This window comes from Aotus nancymaae, unplaced genomic scaffold (assembly GCF_030222135.1).
Source record: "Aotus nancymaae isolate 86718 unplaced genomic scaffold, 86718_ANA_hifiasm-v0.15.2.pri h1tg000008l, whole genome shotgun sequence".
NCBI lineage: Eukaryota > Metazoa > Chordata > Mammalia > Primates > Aotidae > Aotus > Aotus nancymaae.
In genome coordinates, this window is record NW_026988419.1 from 56079078 (window position 1) to 56102345 (window position 23268).

Consider the following 23268-nt stretch of genomic DNA (forward strand, 5'->3'; position numbering starts at 1 on the left):
TAGGACTCCTTTGCATCCCTACCTCCATCCTAGGATGACTGAAGGATGCTACAGAGAACTGTATTTTAATCTGCACTTTCTCTTAATGTGGCTTAAGAAAAAAAGACACCCACCCTTTTTTACCCCAACAAAGACTTTCTGTGTCTTGGGGTTAGGAAGCCAAGAGTTTGAATGTGCTCAAGTGTCTCCAAATGGTAACAGTGGGATTTGTCTAAGGGGCTTGCACAGAGCTTCTTGAAAACAACTTTAAAAACACAGCAGTAATCCCCGCACTTGGGGAGGCTGAGGTGGGCGGATCACCTGAGGTCAGGAGTTCAAGACCAGCCTGGCCAACATGACAAAACCCTGTCTCTACTAAGAATATAAAAGTTAGCCAGGCATGGTAGCATGTGCCTGTAGTCTCAGCTACTCAGGAGGCTGAGGCACGAGAATTGCTTGAACCTGGGAGGAAAAGGTTGCAGTGAGCCGATATTATGCAGCTGCACTCCAGCCTGGGTGACAAAGCGAGACTCCATCTCAAAAATAAAATAAAATAGACACACAGAAGACCAGACTGCCACCCTCCATCACTTCTGTCTGCAGAAAAGAGGCTAGTTATTAGAAAGGGAGAGAAAGGTAGTCATAAAAGGGATAGGGAATGGGTAGGGAATCACTGCTGTAGTGAGCAGGATGGGAGAGATTTCAAAGCATTCCTACATCAAACACAACCCGGCAATCGGGGCCCCTCTGCTGTCATCTCCCATGGAGAACTCAGCACCAGGACCCAGCAGGGCAAGTGACCCTTGGGAATTCATGACTTGACAAGTAATAAAATTAGTAAGACATTTCTCCCATACTCTGTGAACATCTAAGAGACAAACTTTAAAGTTACTCAAAATATGCTATATTCACATCTTTCTACATTTCCCCAAATAATATCTTCCAATCTCTCCTTAGATAATTATAAATTAAGATTCTTTTAGAGTAAATTTATAGTATAGCTAAGACCTGTGTTAGAAATTAATCTCTAGTTCCTTTGGTTTGAGAATGTCTTTTCTCTAGCCTAATTTTCTCCTAACAAAATGTCCTTACATAGTAAATCCTTGGTAAATATCTGTTGAATTTGAGTATGAGATGACCAGAGTCTTGACTTCCAACCAGAGCAAGTCAAGAAGCAGCCCAAGAATGGAAATATCAATTCCGAGCCTCAAGGTGTGGAATATTCCAAGGATCTGGAGATTAAGGGAGTGGAGAGAAGGGTGAACAGAATGTACCTTTCTTTATGCAATTACCAGAGAAATGCTACTGGGTTCGAACAAATATTGAACACCTCCCCCTCACTCTCACCCACAATTGTGAAAACAAAACAAAACAAAACAGTATTTTTAAAAACTTCACTCTATTTTTAAGACATTTTCTTCCCTCAGAAAGGCTAAATCTCCAAAATTTTACTTGATGGAGCTAGTGTGGATAGCTAATGCATGCATCAAAATCAAGGTCTAATTATATCAGGAAGGACCTAGCCTTTGCCCTAGATGCTCAGCAGGAAAAACCTAGTCTTTGTTGCCATGAAAGCTGCCAGGACACCCAGGCAGCCTGATTTTTCTGAAACCTTAGAGAATAGGCCCTTAATTTGAGAGGTTTTGGTCAGACTTGCCAGACAGGCTGACTTTTCTGCCCTAAACCTTGGGTTGCAGTCAGCTCCATGTCTTCCCCAAAGAGGTTTACAAAACCAATCTTCCTTCTTGACCCACGGGACCTCTGGGCTTAGGAGTTATGATAGGGTAAGTATCATGTTGGGGAATGCTGTGAAAGCTGGGACATGTTGCAGATAAAACTGGCTATTAAAATCTAGCCAGAGGTGGAGGAGGGGACATTGTGAACTCAGCAGCATCTTAGTTGCTGATACTTTTGCATAAACAGCACAGAGGAAGAGCAGTGAAGAAACATGTCTACATTTTAAGGCTGACCTAGCTCTAAGAGCTCTATCATTTCCTAACTAGGGTGCTAGGGAAGAACATTTATTTTTCTCTTCTTAAAAATTATTTAGGACCTTTGTCATCTGACTGGCTACAGCACAAAACTGAAATAGCAAAATCAAGTTTGAAGGGCTATTTTCAGCACAGGGATTCCATTTCCAATCAAACTCAAGAACACCAGCAGTGCAGGAACCACAGATGCCTGTGGTTTAAATTTGTGCTCATTCCTAGGCATCCACCCTCTGCCGGCTCCCCTCAACCTAGGGACACCCCCTCAACCTAGGGACACCCCCTCACCATCTTGCAGCAAGTTCAGGTCCACCAGTAGTCTACATTTTGGCAGGGCTTTGTTTATTCACAAGTCCACATCCCTGGAAGGAACTGACTCCCTGGGCTGTGATGGCTCCTATTCTAAAGACTTCCTCAGAGTGGAATTTTAGGCAACAGCTCAATCACTCCTTTATGACAAGTGGATCAGTAAAACAATAATAAAACCTCGGTTACCATAACTCAGGCTGTAATAGATTAAGTTTTCAAGGGTACTTGATATAAGCTCTGAGTAGACTCTTTAGAATCTTTATTCACACAGGGTTTTAGGAAACCACCATTTTTCATTACTTCCGTGTGTAAATAACCTCTGTTTATCTAATTTGTTATTTTCCTACAGCCCCCCAAAAAGGGAAACATTAAAAGAAATACTCAAGGAAGTTGTAAAGTTTGTCAATGTAAAGCTGGTCTTTGTAACCTTTCTACTCTTCATTTCCTGTGCCAATTGCACTTTTATTTCCCGTCTCTCTACACTCAGTAAACAAAACCATATTATCAAGGGAAAGACGTGAGCCCATTAACATCGTGAGCCTTCACATTTCACTCGCAAGAGACGACGCAGCACTTATCTGATGGAGCAGAAGCTCTAATTGCTTCGAGGTGCAAGTCCATCCAAACCTCTGAGATCTCACCCGTCCCCGGGAAGCCTTTGCGCCCTCCAGACAAGATCCTCGGTGAAAGCAAGCGCCACACCTTGCCTGTCCCAGCCTCCCAGAGAGGTTCCACTACCACCCTGGATGCTTTATTCCAACAACCCAGCCGGAGGGGAAAATCTGCTAAACTTCCCCACAAGGCAGAAACTTTATCAAAACCTGGCACTACAACACTGGCCCTCATCACGCCGCCACAAATTGCGAGGGCTATACAAAGCTGCGAAGTCACGTGAAAAGGAAGCCTAGTCAAAAGGTGAAGATGTTGTTCTGCCCTAGGCACACAGCACTCACAGCATAAAATGTAGTGCCATGAGTCACAGGAAAGAAAGAAGAAAGGGAAAAAACCAAACATCTTCGCTAGGTTTAGAAGAAGGATAATAACATTAGTGCCAAGAAAACCGAAAGCGCAGAGGACTCAGGAGAAGGGAAGAGGAATAACTTTACCTATCCTGGAGGTGGGCGAAGAGCCGTCTCCACTTGCCGCGCGCCACGCGCCCGTTTAACCCTTTCCACGCCGCAAGCCCACACTCCGCCCCAGAGGGACTAGCCCCCCACGATCCAGAGCAGAAGCGGCTCGCGCCCCTCCATCCCCTCGCCCTCACCCAAGCGGCGGGTCCCTCCTTTCTCCCCTCACCTCGCCCAATACCTGTCCCGGAGCAGGCGTCCTGCGCTCTCGCCCCGCCGTTGCCCAGGCAGTCCCCGGCCGCGCCGCCTCTCCCCGGGGCTGGGGGGCGCCAGGCGGCGGCCCTGGGCGGCTTTGGCTAAGTTGGCGGCGGGGCAGGAGCGGGGAGCGAAGCGCCAGTCGGGACCTGGGCCGTGCGGGGAGGCCGCCCATTGGCCGGCCAACGCCACGTGGCCGCCCCCGCCGGTATATTAGGCCACTATTTACCTCCATCTCGCTCGCCATGGCTCGGCGACGGCAGCTCGGGTAGAAGGGGTAGGCGGAGCGCCGCAGACGGCGGCGGTCCTGCCCAGCCTCTGCCCGGCTCCGCACTCCGGCCCCGGCCTGCGCCCTCAGGACATTGGGGCCGGAACCATGAGCTCCTACCTGGAGTATGTCTCGTGCAGCGGCGGCGGCGGGGTCGGCGGCGACGTGCTCAGCCTGGCACCCAAGTTCTGCCGCTCCGACGCCCGGCCCGTGACTCTCCAGCCCGCCTTCTCCCTGGGCAGCGGCGACGGCGCCTTCGTCAGCTGTCTGCCCCTGGCCGCCGCCCGACCCGGGCCTTCGCCCCCGGCCACGCCCGCGCGGCCGCTTGCACCGCCGCCGGCCGCGCCCCAGTACGCGCCGTGCATCCTGGAGGGGGCCTACGAGCCGGGCGCAGCACCTGCCGCGGCGGCGGGGGGCGCCGACTACGGCTTCCTCGGGCCCGGGCCCGCGTACGACTTCCCGGGCGTGCTGGGGCGGGCGGCCGACGACGGCGGGGCTCACGTCCACTACGCCACCTCGGCCGTCTTCTCGGGCGGCGGCTCCTTCCTCCTCAGCGGCCAGGTGGATTACGCGGCCTTTGGCGAGCCCGGCCCCTTCCCGGCGTGTCTCAAAGAGCCGGCCGATGGCCACCCCGGTGCCTTCCAGACCGCATCCCCGGCCCCAGGCGCCTACCCCAAGTCCGTCTCTCCCGCCTCCGGCCTCCCCGCCGCCTTCAGCACGTTCGAGTGGATGAAAGTGAAGAGGAACGCCCCTAAGAAAAGTAAGTCCGCGGGCCTTGGATGGGCCATCTGAGGTTGGGGACGGAGACTCCCCCGCGGAATTGCGCTGGGAGCGCGGTGCCGCTGCCTCTCCAGACAGCGGTTGGGGTTTTGTGGAGGAGACGCACTCCCGGGCGAATTCCATTGAGCGTTCCTCGAGAACAGACTCGGAAAATGTGCCAGGCATTGAGAAAATTTCAGGAAGGAGCTCTCCGTGGAGTTTCTCCTGGCACAAACTGTGTTCCTAGGGACCCCGGAGGGCTGCGCTGGGACTTTGATTCTAACCAACTCCACTGCTAGCCCACGTTCTGTCCCTGGCTTCTGGCCCCGCTGACGCCCTGTCTTTACGTTTCAGGCAAACTCGCCGAGTATGGGGCAGCTAGCCCCTCCAGCGCGATCCGCACTAATTTCAGCACCAAGCAACTGACAGAACTGGAAAAAGAGTTTCATTTCAATAAGTACTTAACCCGAGCCCGACGCATCGAGATAGCCAACTGCTTGCAGCTGAATGACACGCAAGTCAAAATCTGGTTCCAGAACCGCAGGATGAAACAGAAGAAAAGGGAACGAGAAGGGCTTCTGGCCACGGCCATTCCTGTGGCTCCGCTCCAACTTCCCCTCTCTGGAACAAGCTCCACCAAGTTTAGCAAGAACCCGGGCAGCCCTTCTCAGTCCCAAGAGCCTTCGTGAGGCCGGGACTTGGGGCCAAGAAACCATGGCCTGCAGAAGTCCCAGGCCACTTCCGATCCTATCTAGACTTAGGAGCTCAGTTTGGGATGGAGGTGGGAGAACAGAAATGAGTAGGGATTTCACTTGGGAAATGAAGTACTTTAGTTGGCTTCTGAGTTCCAGACTGTATGTCCAGATATGGCTGTCTCCTAAGCCACTTGTTTGGTTATGATTTGTGTCTTACCAGGGAAAAGGTGACCAGCTGCCAGCCCAGCTCTGCTGCTGTCTTTGCCTCAGTCGTATGCAATTCTTGGTGCAGAGTGGCAGACCATTAGTTGCTGAGTTCTGTCAGCCCTCTGATGTGCTCAGAAGAGCACCTGCCCAAAGCTGTTCTGGTTTTAATTGAAAGGACAAGGCTACATGTATTCAGCTTTTTGAGATGACCAAAGCTAGTTAGGGTTTCCTTGATATATATAGCTAAGCTGCTTCAATGATCTTCACATTTGCACTCCAGTTTTTTTCTTTAAAAAGTGGTTTCTACCTCTCCATGTGCCTAAGTGAAGATACAATCGCTGTTTAGTTACTAGCTGAACAGATCCACAGAGTGGGTAAAGAGTAGAATCTGAACTGTATCTTGACATCAGTTATTCAAACTTGAATGTAAATATATACATTATGTATAGTTTTTAAAAGGTTTGCTTGCAACGACCTTATAAGTGACATTTAATGTCATAGCATGTAAAGGGTTTTTTTAATAATAAAAATTATAGAATCTGCTGCTCTCTGCTTTCTTACACTCTTTCATCATGATTCACTTTCCTTAAAGTTGATTCTGTTTCGTGTACTTGAATTTACTTGACTCTACTATGAGAATTTATGTTGATAACTTTTTTTTTTCTTTGAGACGGGGTCTTGCTCTGTTGCCCGTGGGCTTGAGTGCAGTGGCACAATCTTGGCTCATCACAACCTCTGCCTCCCAGGTTCAAGTGATTCTCCTGCCTCAGCCTCCTGAGTAGTTGGGATTACAGGTATGAGCCTGGCTAAATTTTTTGTATTTTTTTAGTAGAGACAGGATTTTACCTTGTTGGCCAGGCTGGTCTTGAACTCCTGACCTCAGGTGATCTGCCCACCTCGGCCTCCCAAAGTACTAAGATTGCAAGTGTGAGCCACCACACCTGGCTGATACCTTTTAAAAATAATATTTCTTACAGGTTATGTACACACCCAGCAAGTTATGGACAATTATCTGAGTAGTTTAAGAGAGAAAACTACTCTGCCAAATGTCCCAGTAACTATGGGAAATACTTTCCTTACCTACAGTGTCCTAGTTTTATGGTAGGTGTGTAGTCTGCACATTAACTCAAGTATTGGGTGCCTACTGTGGAATGTTGTAAAGAAAAGGAGACACTTAAGGGATATCTTGTTCATTTGTCTCCTGTCCTCACAAAAGGAAGAGGAAAGGTGACTTGAAGACTTTGTTTCTTGGTTAGTGTTCTCTGAGAAAGGCAGCTGCACATTAAAAAGTTCTCAATGGCTGAATTCCCATTTCCAAAGTCAAGAGTTACAAAGAAGGCTGGAAAAGGCTAGTGGTCACAAGTTTCTACTTCCTGTAACCCAGACTGAGCATCTGACTGAGACAAAGCACAGAAGGTGTCTTTCTGATTTCAAAAACGTAATATTTTCAAATAGATTATTTCAAAGAAGTACAAGCCCCCAATTTGAAAGTTGACAAGAGAGTATGTGGTTAAAAAAAAAAACAAAACCTCTTCTCTGTTTCCACCCTAACTCTCATTTCTCATTTCTGGAGGCATTCGTAGTTGACCAGGGTTTATGTAACCTTGCAGAAATATGAGAATAAAAAGATGCAATATAAACACAAAATCAAGTGGATACCTGGGATAATTTTTGGGAGTAGATAATTTTCCTCATTTTATAGCTATATCTTTTTCTTTCTATAGTTCAACAGAAAGGCTTAAATGCACAAATAATTCAGATAAGAATCTCAGCTCTTTCAAGCTAGATTTCTAGATTCCAGTAGAATGCTTCAAATCTAATCATTTATAAATCTAAGCAACTGTGAAAAATTACCTTTCCTATAAAACAGCAATGTGATCAATGTGATTAGTTCTCTTAGAAAATTGAAGTTATACTCAAGTTCTCATTCTTTGCACCTATAGTTGAATGGAGTTCAAGAAACAAAATGATCAGCTCTAACCAACTCAGCTGATCAGAGGAAAACGATATCACTTAAAAAGCAGGTCTGTCAATATTATTCTTATGTTTCCCCATCTGCCCTTCAATAACTTGATGCTAATTGAATCTTGTTTGAAACAACGGCCCCCCTCTGAGCTCTGCTGCTATTTGAAAGAACTTGTTAAAGGACTTGTGATCTGCTTGCTTACAGCTACCCCTGGGCTTCCCCTGCAGGGGTCTTTGACATGACAATGTTTCCTTTTTGATAAGCATTTAAATGTACACCTAAACAACAACAACAAAATACCAACGTGCTTCGTCATTTCCTTAATCTACCACCCTTTTCTCTGAGAAAATAAAGTCTTTCCTTCTGAAGCTAGTACTAGCACTTAGCCCTGATGGATGTCTTCCTTGATGAAGGTGGCTATTATGACATTCGTATAATGCTGTTCTATGAATCAGGCCAATATTAGCTATTTTTTGCCCAACCCCAGGGATCTTTAAAAGCTTTCTTAATGCAGATCACTGTATAGCTATATTCAGTATTAGGAAGAGTCCTGGCTGGAGATCGGGATGAACTAGGTGACCTCCAGAGGTCACTCCCAGCAATGAAAATGCTACAATTCAATGACTTCTGTATACTTTATTTTAGACTTATCATTTGAAGAGAGTTAGGTTCTAAGAGAAAGCAAATGTACTCTCTAGGATTACAGTGATACTGTGTTTATACAGGAAAAGAGGATTTTATACAGTATCAAATACATCTTGTCAGTGGAGATACCTAGGCAATATGGACCATTTACAGAGCATTCCTTTCCCCATTATTCTGAGCCTGGTGTTATTTTGAGTCAAATCTCCATGAAGTATGAGGTTACTACATAAACTGCAACTACTCAATCCCATTTCTATTTTACAAGATTTCAAACTAAATATGCTAATTTACCCTCCAGCGATCTGTTGCAAGAATGAATACACAGTGGACAGTTCTGGCTGTTATATAACTACTCAATGTTCCTTTGTCTTCACATAATGACCATGTGTCTACTTTTCTGGATCAGGATAATTGGGAGTGAGGAAAAGGAAAGCGTTTAATAATAAATAAAATTCCCATAACTTGAGTACTAGCAAACAACGGCTTTGCTGATATAAAAACCGAAAGCATTGTCACCTAGAGTTTCAAAAGATTAATTGTGTGTGATTTATGCTGCCTCAATCTCAAATATGGTGAGGCCCAACCCCAGAAGAGGTTGTCTGATTATCATGTCATCAGAAAAAAAAAGCAGCAGGCTCAGGATAGTTGCATTAGCTCTGAAGTTCTTAATTATTTCTTATGGCCAAAGAAATGATCTATATTTGCTGAATATTGAATTTGAAAACCTCAGGATCTAATCTGGTTCTGAGAGATGTTTAGTCTGACCACAGACCTCTCAACAAGAAAAATGCCCATTGTTAAAACTTTATTTGTGGTTTTAAAGTAAAACCATCCTGGACATATCTCACAAATAATGATAAATATCCATCTAAATAGAAATGAAGATGTTCATGGTTTTTACCTCTATCTAATGTTTTCAAGTCATGAATGTGCAACAAATCTGCAAAATAACTCTATTTCAACATCTCATTTTTAATTGCTTATTAAGTTTACTTGTTATTCAGAAATAAAATTTCAATAGAAACTGTTTAACTAAATTCAATAATGAATCAAGAGGACAAAAATCCTAAATATTGGTGTGGAAGGAAGGTCTACTACTGAGCTTGTAAAGATTTCAACACAATCTCTTCTCCTTCTAGAAATCTTACTGATGATATATTTTGGAAAGAAGGGCCGAAGAGTAGTCATTTGGACTTGTAATAGCTAATAAACTGTTGCAAGTTAAAATTGACACTTTCGAGGCATTTCTAGAAGGTACTAGACTCTTTAGCACACTGAATTCTTAGGAGTTTTTCAGAGTCTAAGCTTATACAATTTGAGGACACATCTTAAGGGAAAAAAAATACAAAATTGTCAATACAAAATTCCCAGGATGTGGAATGGTTCAAGTTAGTGAAGTTTAAGTTTCACTGGGTTCATAGTAAATCCATATCTGCCCCTTCCCTGAAACCATTGCTTTTTCTTCACTGCCATCATTGCCTATGAGATGATAGCAATGATTGCTTTTCTCTAATATCTTGGAGTCAAGAGTCACTGTTTGTTTCTCTTCAGATGCATCAAATTAGTGGGGGACAAGGGCGGGTTGGCACTCTGTTCTACTCTCTTAGCGTCTCAATCTCACTGTGCTCTTCTGGGCTATACTGGCTGGCTGGCTTTAGCCAGTGGGCTTACTTCACTGCCTTAGAATGGGAACCCTATTCTAAGATTCCTAGAGGTTCTCTTCTGTTGTGTTTTCCTCTCAAAGATATAAACAGAAGAGAAAGATATAGCTGGAGACAATGCAACCACATTGTTAGTGTCTAAACATTTCCTAGGTTGGAACCGCTAAGGCTGAAGTAAAGGACCCTGAAAAAATAACATCATTATTTTTTTCTTTTCTTAGAAATGGGATCTTGTTTTGTTGCCCATGCTGGTCTCGAACTCTTGGGCTTAAGTGATCCTCCTACCTCAGCCTCCCAAGTAGCTGAAACTATAGGCATGCATCGCCACACCCAGTAAGAATATTACACTTAAGGGAGGAGACCTGGATTTCAATTCCAGCTGTGTTTTCTGATTAAAAGGAAAAATAATTTTCCTGATCTCGAATTCTCCTATAAGACAAAGTGGGTTGGTATGGATGATCATTACATTCCCTTATCACCTTAGTATTTCTTCACAATCCTTTACTCTGCTGGTTATTACTGAAGAGTTTATTTAGTAGTACTGTAGCTCTGTAAGAATAATGTCAACAAGAGGCTGGTATTGAAGTAATATCTGAGACCTTTAAAAATTAATCTATCTGGTTTTAAAATCTATGTGCATATGTATATGTGAACTAGGTAATGTTCCTCATTAGTCGACCTGATTAACTAAAAGCTAACTATGGTGATAGCCTCCAAAAAGACCACTTCCCTTTGAACAGATAAACTAGATTCTAACAAGAGGCTTTTCAAATGGGTGTCAGCACTTCCCATTTGGATTCTCAATCTCCTTCTCCTTAATTCCATACTTCAAAGTTGACAACTTCCAAATAGAGAAGTGGTATTGAATCTTTTCTCTTCCTTTCAGATAAATGGGACTCTGTTCTGTTGAAAAAAAATATGGATAAACAAATCTCTCCTCCTTTCCATTAGTCACCAAATCCTGTCTATTTCTCCCTCTCCGTTAGCTCAGTCTTCATCATTTCTCACTCAGCAATGCAACTGATGCCTTACTGGTCACTTTGCCTCCAGTCTTCTTCCCAGTCAATCCATTTGAAAGCCCTGCTTTCATTGTATCGTTCCACTTTGAACTCTCAGTAGCTCCTGGTAGCAAGTAGAAGAAACTCAGATGTCTTTAGCTTGGGATTCAAGGCCCTTAACACATGTATCCAGCCATTTTTCCCCTGATCATCTCCCACCATTGCCTGACACAAAAGCTTTACCCCAGTTGGTGTGGACTGTTTATTCTCCCTGCAAGAAGAAACGTGCTTTTCTGCCTCTAAACCTTTTCTCATGTCATTCCTCTCTCATACTTACTCCTACCTTCTCTCTATCCAAAGTCATCCTTTGTGGCATAGCTCAAACCTCATGACCTCTATAAAACCTTTTTCACATCATCCTAATTAATTAATTAATTAATTTGAGATGAAGTCTCACTCTGTCACCCAGGCTGGAGTGCAGTGGCGAGATCCGGGCTCACTGCAACTTCCACCTCCCTGGTTCAAGTGATTCTCCTGCCTTGGCCTCTCGAGTAGTTGGGACTACAGGCGTGTGTTACCATGCCCGGCTAATATTTTGTATTTTTAGTAGAGATGGGTTTCACCATGTTAGACAGGATGGTCTTGACCTCCTGGCCCGGTGATCTGCTCGCCTCGGCCTCCCAAAATGCTGGGATTATAGGCATGAGCCATCACGCCTAGCACATCATCCAAATTTAAAGCTAACTTCTCTGAGCTGCTGTAATATTTATTGTTTGTATCACCTGCTTAAGCATTTAGAATCTCCTACCATATTATGAGAATTCTCCTGCCTTAGCCTCTCAAGTAGCTGGGATTAGAGGTGCCTGCCATATTGTGAGAATTCTCCTGCCTTAGCCTCTCAAGTAGCTGGGATTACAGGTGCCTGCCACTACACCCAGCTAATTTTTGTATTTTTAGTAGAGACACGGGTTCACCATGTTGGCCAGGATGGTCTCGAATTCCTGATCTCAGGTGATCCACCCTCCTTTGCCTCCCAAAGTGCTGGGATTACAGGCATGACCACTGCACGTGGCCAATCTCTTTTATTCTTACAAAATACAATTTATAATGCATTTTGTTTGTTGTTTGAGGTTTTTTAATATATTGTATTTGTTACTTGTTATAGTTTTTGGAGTACCTTATGGAAATAGAACTCCTGGAGAAAGATCATTGAAACCAAAGGAGGTCTAACATAGGGTTTCTGTAGTAGTAGAAACTGCAGTTAAATATAGTAGTTACCATGGTGAACCTTGGAAGCAGGTAGTCTTGGGCACAAATCCTGGGACAGATGACTCAATGTCATTCAGCTCTACATTCCTCCCTTAAAAATGGGAATATTAATGTCTCTGCTTCATTGACTTGTGAAGAAGAACAGAGATAACACATGTGGATCATTTAGCACAATGTACAGTGTAACATTTGCTAATTATTAAGACAGAATGGGTGATGAGCATTGTGATAGGCATCTAGGATGGAAAGACAGGGGCTGAGGGAGAGAAATATTTACATATATGACAAATATGTATTGAGTTCCTAGGTGCCATGAATAAACTATTACCAACTAGGATTGAAGAGATACTGGGGAAGAATCATTACAGGGAATATGGCTGGAGAGAATAAGTAAAGGTCTAGGGTTATCCTTACATTTAGCAAAATACTGGTGGTACATAATTACAGAGGAAAGAAAAATGCCAGTTAATGAATGCTTGATGAGTGCAATGGCTGGGCACTCACTAAATTAAGACTCCTAGACCTTAGAAGAAGCCCAAGAGAAATAAAGGATGTAAGGGGTGTCAGGCCATTACCACTGCTTCTAGTTTACTGACTCATTCTGAGCATCACAGAAAACTTAAATCCATCACATTTTCATTCAGTTCTTTCCTGTCCAAAAGGACATGTGAGTTCACATACATGGCATTTTGGGAGTCAGGAGCCATAAATTAGAATGCAGTGATGATTTACATGTCTTTGCTACATTGTAGCACCTCCCCCAGAGTTGAATTTATCATTCTTTAAAATAGAGAAGCTCAGGTTGTTGTGTTCTGTGGACATCAAAGTTAAAACAGGAGGGATCAACCACATTAACGCTTGTTGCTGCAGAAAGGAGAAATTCTTCCCTCTACCTACTTTGGCAGTAGGGAATTGTGAATTTCCTCAACTATGCATAAAAGTGTAACTATTTCCATTGTGGGTTTATAAAAACCTACTCTTAAACTGAAAAAATAAATAAATAAAAGCTTGCAAAGGACACTTTGGGGTCTAATTAATGGCTGAAGGACAGTTCTAAGTAAATGGAAAGTATTTTATTTTTCCTGATTTCTTATGACCTAACTGTCAAAATAGTGTTAGTATTCAATTGCCTTTATGAGTAATTACTCTATCATACATAAATTTTTACACCTCCTATTACATTTGAAACTTGAGTCACATTTCGAATATGTTAAGTGTGTTAGCTTTATACAGGGGGCAAAAAAAGAGGCCGGGCGCGGTGGCTCAAGCCTGTAATCCCAGCACTTTGGGAGGCCGAGGCGGGTGGATCACGAGGTCAAGAGATCGAGACCATCCTGGTCAACATGGTGAAACCCCGTCTCTACTAATACAAAAAATTAGCTGGGCACGGTGGTGCGTGCCTGTAATCCCAGCTACTCAGGAGGCTGAGGCAGGAGAATTGCCTGAACCCAGGAGGCGGAGATTGCGGTGAGCCGAGATCGCGCCATTGCGCTCCAGCCTGGGTATCAAGAGCGAAACTCCGTCTCAAAAAAAAAAAAAAAAAAAAAAAAAAAAAAGAAACTATTAGCTTATGAAAGAATTGTAGGCTAGGCGCAGTGGCTCACGTGTGTAATCCCAGCACTTTGGGAGGCCAAGGTGGGTGGATCACCTGAGGTGGGGAGTTCAAGACCAGCCTGACCAACATGGAGAAACCCCATCTCTACTAAAAATACAAAAAATTAGCCTGACCTGGCGGCGCATGCCTGTAATCCCAGCTACTTGGGAAGCTGAGGCAGGAGAATCACTTGAACTGGGAGGTGGAGGTTGCGGTGAACCAAGATCCCACCATTGTACTTCAGCCTGGGTGGCAAGAACGAAACTCCATCTCAAAAAAAAAAAAAATTGTAGAAAAGATAGATTCAACATAAATATATAAAATGAGCTCCAAATGATGAATTAAAACTATAACATTTCTTATTCAGACAAAGATAGCATACTATTTGTCCCTAAAAATCTTAGAATTTAAAATTTAAATTTCCTTGGGTTAACCTGCCAAGAAAGTCCAATACTCTTCTGTTTTGACAATAAATAAAAGCACACATACAACCAGAATAATCTATCTTACTAGCAGCATATGGTTCCTTTGGAAACTTTAGAAACAGCTGTGTTTGTATCTCTCAAGATACTTCAGAATTGTCACATGGGGAAGCTATCTGAGAATTGTCAAAGTCTGTTTTTATTAAAGGTTTGTAATTTTTGGCTTGGCCCTTGATTTTTAAAAAATTATATATTTTAGAGGACAATGTTATCTCAACTGGTTCCATGTAAACACAAACAATTGCAACTTAGATATTTTATTACACTGATGAACTGAATTAACTTTGCTCTGAATGAACTAAGAGGAATAAAGGTATTGCTTTGTACCTGTCCCTAATTCAACATGTATCACAATGACAAAGGTAAGCTAGCTCCAATTCATATGTAAATAAAGACTAAAGGTTTCAGATGTTCCATTTCTGCCTCCTTCCGATTTTAGTTATAAAACATAATTATCATTTGGAGCTCAAAATGAATAGATTTGGCTTAAGGCTTTCTCAATTAAGATTATGTAGTATTAGGTTCGCTTGTTTATTTATGTACTTATTTATTGTTTTAAAATTAAAGACAGGATCTCACTATGTTGCCCAGGCTGGAGTGCAGCGGCTATTCACAGGCACAATTATAGATGACTAACTACAGCCTCTAACTGCTAGGCTCAAGCCATCCTCCTGCCTCAGCCTCCCCAATAGCTGGGACTACAGGTGTGTGCCATCATACTCAAATGGTTTATTTTATTTGTTCTATTTTTAATTTTAGGAACACTTTAATAAAGTTCAACAACACATTTAGGTTGCTAAAAAATCCAAACTTATAAATGGTTTTCTCCTATACTCCTAGAAGGCTTTCTTAGAGGTTGCTCTGTTAGTGAAGAAGAAACAGTTATCTGTTAGTTTCATCTGTTTCTCTCTCTTATTACATTTAATTAATGTAAATTTAATATTTTTATTTAAAAATAGCATGCATGATATGTATCCAGTTTTATAAAATTATTTCTGTGTACCAAGTTATCTATGTATCTGTCACTCCTGATATCTGAGTATCTACATAGAGCTCAAGAAAATGTTCACCTAATATTAATGATAGTTACTTCTACATAGTCAGATTTTGTTGACATTTTTTTCTTTGTAGTGATTTTCTGTTTTGCTTAAAATTTAAATCATTAAATGTAGAAATAATAAAGTCATTACTTTCAAATATAAGAAAAAGGGCAAAATTCATCTGGTAGCCACAGTCATTGCATTTATTTTTGCCAGTGGAAAGTCCCAGAGGAATTAGACAATGCTTCTCATGCGCCAATTCTTGAATAATTAAATAAAAATGTCTGTGATATACATGGGTGTACACATGAGTCAAATAAATGATAGATAAGGTCTACCATTCATTTCTTCAACAGGGAATTGAGCATTTGAGTGTCACATATGTTCAATTTTCATCCTACCAGTTGGAAACAAGTTCTGAATTGTGCTGATAAAAGCAGAATTCATGATTAGCAAATCAATAAGAAAAGTATACCTTTAGCTTAAGTAAAATGGAGAATCCAAGAAATGTGGGAAACTATTCTGTTTATCATCTTTCTATATTTATAATACAAAATTAAAGAAATGTTAAAAGCAAGTTTATAAAGATATAGGCAAACTTTTTAAAGAATGCATATTCTCAGTAAGCTTTGCAGTTTTCTGGGGAGTAACACTAAAATATTCTTTCATTTTTGTTGTAGTAAGATTTATAAAATTTGAGAGTTGTCTGTGAGATTAACACACATAAAAACACAAGTGTAACTAAGCCTCAAGAAGGTTAGTAAGGGTTAAGTAACCATGATAAGAAAATACTAATCATGTCGCTAGTTTTATTTAGAAGTTGGCTTATTTCACTAGCAAATCCCTTGAGGTATTCCTGAGAGGACTGAAAACAGACTTTTTCTTTTTTCAGATTGACTCTCACTTCATTGCCCAGGCTGGAGTGAAGTGGCGTGATCTTGGCTCACTGCAGTCTTGACCTCCCAGGGCACAGGTGATCCTCCCATCTCAGCCTCCTTCCTGAGTAGCTGGAGCTATAGATGCGCACCACTACACCCAACTAATTTTTTGTAGAGACGGGGTTTTGCCATGTTGCCCAGGCTGGTCTGAAACTCCTGGATTCAAGTGATCTGCCTGCTTCAGACTCCCCAAATGCTAGAACAAGCCTGACTGTCAAATATGTCCTTTTTCTAATGGTATTAGGTATCTTCATTTGGCTGAAATTGTTTAAATCCTGTGGAGGATCTACCATATAGTTGCCACTGTTTTGGCTTGCCCAGTATTCATTTTCTGTCCCTCTAACAATCTGACACTTTTTCTGTGGGAAAAGGAACAGCTGATTCCCATGCCCATGATGGTAACACCTGCTCTGGAGCCTGTGCCAGAGTTACATTCCAGGTGTTGCTGTTGTCTCCTGGGTGTGGAGTACCCTCTGAACCGAGTTTCCTAGCCCTCCTGGAGATAACTAACATTAATCATTTTTCTTTTTTAAGCTACCTTTAGTGGGTCCAATGTTTGCTACTCAGAGCACAGTGTGATGCACTGCCCTCAAGGAACTTACAAACTCAGTAGAAAGGGAAATTAGATAAGTCCAAAAATAACGTTAAGTGCTTTATTGGCGCTTCACATGCTTACGACTGTGTCCACGCAGCACAGAATGAAGTGGCAGGATGGCAAGCATCCAGTTGCTTTAACAAATTTGGCAGTGCATTGAAAACATAGGGCTGCAATGTCAATCATAAGATCTCTGCAGAAGGTAACTCCACAGCTTCTACTGGGAACTTGCTGCTAGTTACTTCAGAGATTCTGGCAATGGAGAAATGAAGTCATTTTTTCCCCCTCCATCTCTTTTGGTTCCTAAGGACCTTCCTTCTCAGCTCAAAGTGGGAATTTTAGACTAAGTGATGACAAAGATCCCAATACTGATTGCTCTGGCTTAGTTTCATGGTTGGATTAATTTTAATTCCTTCTGTTTCCAAACCCTTCTGTGCTCCACATTGTACTTTGTATACCTCTTTATTATAGAACAATTGTTGTTTATTGCAATTATGTGTATCCACGTCTGTCTCCTTCAGGGCAGGAGCTATAACATATTCATCTTCCTAGCTCTAGCTTCTGTACCATATTCACTTTTGTATGTTGAGTATTATGCTCATTTTACATATTGTAATTACTGAAACGATTTTTTAAAAAGACTTGCCTGTGTGCCCACTTTGGTCCTGCTAGAAGGTACTGCATCCCATGCTTGGGTTATAATGATGAAGTGAGAAAGCCTATCTCTGTCTCTTCTTTTTCTGAGACTCTTCCGGCCACAAATGGCCTCTCTGTAGGCCTACCCATTCTGTCCAGTCAGCGGTGGATAAGGCAGCTCTAGGTTCTAATGAGCAGTGTTCTATCTTAACCTCGCTGCTTTTTAAAACTATACACAAAGTTTAACGTACTCTTTTGCATGTATGTTACATTTTACAATCAAAAGAAGTTAAATAATGCACATTTAAAAATATGACCTCTCCTAAACATACCAGGTTTCCCTCTGAGTGGGAGATAAGGCTGGGTCGATATGTTTCAAACTTCTTCTGGAGACAAGAGTGAGACACTGAGAGTGTAACATCAGATGACATAGAAAGCAGAATCGTAAGATGGATTAGACTGGAAGAGGCAGAAGTCAGAGAGGCCAGTTAGGGATTCATTTCAATGGCCTTGATGAGAGATGACGAAGGCTTGAGGCAATGAAGACAGAAAAATGTAAAACAGGCACTCTGGAGGAAAAATGGGGAGGAGTTAGTGACTGATGCAAAGAGGAGAAATTTATCGTGAAAATACATACAAAATAAAACTTACAATTTTAACCATTTTAAAGTGTATAACTCAGTGGCATTAAGTTCACCCAACATGGCACACTGCAACCTCTCCCTCCCAGGTTCAAAAGATTCTCCTGCCTCAGCCTCCTGAGTAGCTGGGACTACGGGCTCATGCCACTATGCCAGGCTAATTTTTGTGTTTTTAGTAGAGATGGGGTTTCACCATGTTGGCCAGGATGGTCTCCATCTCCTGACCTCATGATCCACCTGCCTCAGCCTCCCAAAGTGCTAGGATTACCAGTGTGAACCACTGTACCAGCCAATATGATTCTTCTTTTAAGCAAAGTGGGTACAGCTTTGAAACTCTTGACAAATTTCATGATAATCACTGTTATCTGACTGGGCAGCAGTTTTAGTGGCTGCTGCCTCTTCCAAGTTACTGTGTGCAATAGCAATGTTATCTCCTTGTGATTTCCTGTCTCCGTCTTCAGAATGTATTGAACAATATTAATTCATGTGGTTGTTTTGAAAAACAGGTTTGTCATTATAAATACGATACAGGTTGGGAGTGGTGGCTCATGCCTGTTATGTAATCCCAGCACTCTGGGAGGCTGAGGCAGGAGGCTTGAGCCGACCAGGAGTTCAAAACCAGCCTGGTCAACAACGTGAGACCCTGTCTCTACAAAAAATTAGAAAATTAACCGGGTGTGGTTGTGCGTGCCTGTAATCCCAGCTACTCAGGAGACAGTGGCAGGAGGATCCCTTGAGCCGAGGAGGCTGAGGCTGCAATGCACTGTGATTGCATCACTGCACTCCAGTATGGGCAATAGAGAGAGACCGTGTCTAAATAAATAAAGAAAAGAGAATAAAAACAAATATACATTATACTTATTTTCAAGTTCTTATTTTGCTTTAAAATGTTTATTAGTCTGTTTAAAAGCTAGTGTAAGATCCTCATAGATGCATTAATCAACACATTCACTTGCTCATTTTTCTTTTAATTTTAGTTTTCAAAAACACCCAAAGGCTACATTCATTACAAGGTAATGGGCTGCAAAATCTTATTTAATTGCAATGAACATATTTACTGGAGTTACAGAAAAGGAAAAATATGTAATTCTGTACTTCTATCAATTTAAAAGAATCAAAATAACCTCTGGTAATGAGCAAGAGAGTGATTCTCCACTCTCCTTCTCCGTCTCTTCTTCCTTTCTCTCCTCACTCTAGCTTTGCAGATTTTAAGAAAGCAAGAGACCCTGGGCCAGAACATCTTTTGTACTCAGAAGACCCTGGAGACCTGTGGTTCAAAACTCTTGGAAGATGGATGCATCTAACACTTTCCTAGCTTGATTCTGATACAGGGCTTTAGAGTGACTCACTAGTAGCAATTTCTAGAGCCTTCTGAAAACTAAGAATGCTTAGCAGCTTAATTGTGCCAGAGGCATCTTGGGCCCTGAGCAGTTGCAATGGCTGTGAGTTATTCTGGTGCATTTTCTACTCATCTCTAAGATGGTGCAAGCCTTTTTTGAGGTGACTAACTATGGTCTTACTCAAACTAATGGTCTTATTTATGATTCATGAATGGTCTTATTTTAACAAAATATTTTTCCCAGAAATTTAAAAGCAATAATTAAAAATAGACAAATCATACAAATTCAGGAACACTTTGTACATTCCAAATTTTCTAGCAGATCCTTATACCATTACAGATACAACTATATTTAATTCAATCTAAGAGGGTTACTTCAAACTGAATTTTCCTGTTGTCTATTTCTGGTTCCTCAGGGATCCTATAAAAAAATCCAGGGAAATTCCTTGCTGATTGCAGAGATATTAGACTGCAACATATGGTCCACACATGTCATTAGTATTCCTCTAAGGAAAAATGCAAAGGATTATATTTAGAATAGTGGGTATGTGTTCAGTGGTTTGGGATGACCCAGGAGATTATTTGATTCTTCTTGTGGAATTTTCTATAGTTAAAAATGAATCCAGAATTCTGACTGACTGGTGTGGACACGAGTCTATCTGTAAGTTTTTGCAGGTGTGAAGGCCTGCCAAATTTTCATTACTGGGTGGTGTCTTAAAACCTATTTGTCCTCCTCTTAATGGAGAAGATTTTCTGAGTTTTGCAGATATATTTTAGAGGAATCTTTAAAAAATTTTATTTCTTTTTTATTTTTTTAGAGACAAGGTCTTACTCTGCCACCCAGGTAGGAGGGCAGGGGCATGTTCATAGCTCACTGAAGTCTCAAACTCCTGTGCTCACATGATCCTCCCACCTCAACCTCCTGAGTAGCTGGGACCACAGGTGGGCACCACCATGCACAGCTAATTTTTTACTTTTTTTTTTTCTAGAGACGGAGTCTCGCTCTGTCACCCAGGTTGGAGTGCAGTGTCACGATCTCGGCTCACTGCAACGTTTGCTTCTTGGGTTCAAGTGATTCTCCTGCCTCAGCCTCCCGAGGTTCACAGAGATGAGGTCTCACTATGTTGGCTAGACTGGTCTTGAACTCCTGGGCTCAAACAGTCCTCCTGCCCTGCCTCCCAAAGTGCTGAGATTACTGATGTGAGCTACTGTGCCTGGCCTAGAGGAGTCTTTCGATACAGGTACCTTCTAAAATAAAAAAGTAATTATTCATAAATTATATGTCATTGACCCCCAAATAAAATGAGTTGAGCCTATGATAGTATTACTAGTTTTGTATCTACATGAAATAATTTTAAACTTCATTTCTTCTTGTCCTGATGCTTTACCGCAATTATATTTTACCACATACGATGGTGATGGTGGAACTAGAGAATGGGTGTCTTAGTCCATCCTGGCTGCTATACCAAAAGTGCCATAAACTGGGTGGTTTATAAACAACAGAAACTTATTGCTTACAGTCCTGGAGGCTGGGAAGTTCAGAATCAAGGAGCTGGCAGACTGGTGACTGATAAGAATCCTCTTCCTCACAGGTGGCGCCTTCCTTCCAGCTGTGTGGTCAGATGGTGGAAGTGGCGAAGAAGTTCCCTCAGGCTTATTTTAAAAGGGGATTAATCCCTTCACATGGGCTTTGCCCTCATGGCTTAATCACCTCCCAATGGCCCCACCTTTTAATACTATTACATTGGAGATTACGTTTCACATAGGAATTTGGTGGCGGGGAGAAGAGGGGCACAAACATTGAGACCATACGGATGGGACACGATTTCTAATGAAATTCTGACACAACCTCAATCCTGGGAGGCCATGGCTGATAAGCCAGAATCACTTGCTGCTTTGGTCCAAGGCCTTGGCTAATGAGGCCATCTCAGAAACTTCACTGTATCTTCCCCATCTTCTGGTAAAATGCCCCATTCTGCAATATAAACTTGTTTTGCATGTATCCAACTTAAACAATTAACGTCCTGAAGAATGTAATGCCTTCCAACAGGCTATACTTGGCCTTTTCACCTGAATATCCTACTCTCCACTCAACATCAATATCTCTTGCCCATCTCACCCCTCCAATAAACTTGGACCCCTTCCCAAAATTGCCAGTCTGCTGTCACTTGAGTGACAACTATTTCTGCTCACTTCTGGTCTCTCAGGTGGGAACTGTGGGGAAGAATACTTTTCTTCACTCTCTTACGCTGCTTCTTTTTAAGTCCTTTTATTTTTCTCTCAACTGTCTGTATTTGCTTTCCGTTTTCCTCTTCTTTGACATCACATGTGAAGTTTTAATTCTAGCTATTTTCCACAACGTCATGTCCTCATCCAATTCAGCCTCAGTCCCACTGCCAGCGATTCGTCATAAACCATTTCCTTCTCTCAATTTTGCTGCTGTCCTGGACTCTAGGCATACTACTGCAAGCTTAATTTATTTTATGTCACTCTCAAGGGTCCCTTCTTGTAAGAATCTTCTCAATCTGTCCAGCCTGATTTCTTACTACTGCCAAAATAAATCTTTTACTTCAAAGTGAAGTTATCTTTAAGAGATGGGATCTCATAGTGTCACCCAAATTGTAATGCACAGTTATGGTCATAGCTCACTACAGCCTCTGACTCCTGGGCTCAAAGGATCCTTCCTTGTAGCTGGGACTACAGGCACATGCCACCACACTGGCTAATTAGAAAAAAAAAAATTTAGAGATGGTGTCTTGCTATGTTGCCCAGGCTGGTCTCAAACTCCTGGCTCAAGCTGCCTAGACCTCCCATGTTGCCTGAATTTCAGGTGTGAGCTACAGCACCCAGCTTTGGTCAGGTGGATTTTCCGTTGCCTTTTATTCATATTGAACTCTTATTTGATTCTGATTTTTAAGGCTTTTTTTTCTTTCTGAAATATTTCTTTTCCAATCCTCCAAATCCACAAATTCAGACCTCTGACTATCCTTTCTCACAGTAGTTTCTTCTTTCCATGCACTTCAAATCAACAAAACAGATCAGAACCATAAAAATGTATTTGTAAGGTTTGTTCTCACCGAGTTTAAAAAGAAGAAACTGAGGCCAGCACAAGAAGATCCAATGCGAAGGGTTTATTCAGGCTCCCGGGTAAGGTTCTGTGGTCCAACAGGAGGGGCCGGAGAAGTTGCATGGACTCCTCTCAGACATGGGGTTTTATAGGGAGTGAAATAGCTCGATTGGTTTGGGATAGCAGGGTGTGGGCAAAGCAGTACTATTATTGGGTATGGTTACAAGCCTTTGTTTGAAGGCCAGGCTGTGCGAGAAGGGGAGAGGGAACATGTTTGAGCATGTCCGAGCTTGTCTGAGCATGTCCGAGCTTGTCCAAGCATGTCCGGGCTTTGGGGAAAAAAAGGAGGGGCTGTGTGCGTCCGAGCTCCCGGCGAGGCAACCGGCCTTACAGTATTCACATCCTTTGATCTAGTAATTTCAGTTCTGGAACTGTATCCTAAGAAATTTACAATTGACAAGTTAGAAAGAGCTCTTATGCACAAAATTTCTCCTCCCATCCAATATTATTGATGATAGTGTTGAAGAGTAAGAAACAAATTACATGTCCAATAATGGAAAGAGATAATTATCATACATCACTCTATGAAATATTTGAATGCACAAAATAAATATGATAGACTATGTGATTGTATAAATTTAAAAAACATAAGTTAACTCAAAAGTAGAAACAATGTAATGTTGTATTTGTATAAACATTTTAAATCATGGAAATTTTAAACAAGCTTGATTATTCCCCTTTTAAAATGGTGAATAAAGATAATTTAACAGTAGAGACATTTTTGACAAAAGAAAAACACATCCATAACAAATTCTTTAAGTAAATAAATTCAAATTTTTGTTTAAAATATTTAAGATCTCTTACGTGCCT

At 42.1% G+C, this 23268-nt stretch overlaps 1 protein-coding gene across 1 annotated transcript; it reads left to right on the plus strand.

The window, feature by feature from the left end:
• Window positions 1-3840: 3840 nt before the first annotated feature.
• Window positions 3841-6397, plus strand: HOXD1 (homeobox D1). The gene is made up of 2 exons (XM_012471898.3): window positions 3841-4626; window positions 4980-6397. The coding sequence occupies exons 1-2, from the start codon at window positions 3975-3977 to the stop codon at window positions 5312-5314; spliced, it is 987 nt and encodes a 328-aa protein (XP_012327321.3). The 5' UTR covers window positions 3841-3974; the 3' UTR covers window positions 5315-6397.
• The last annotated feature ends 16871 nt before the right edge of the window (window positions 6398-23268 follow it).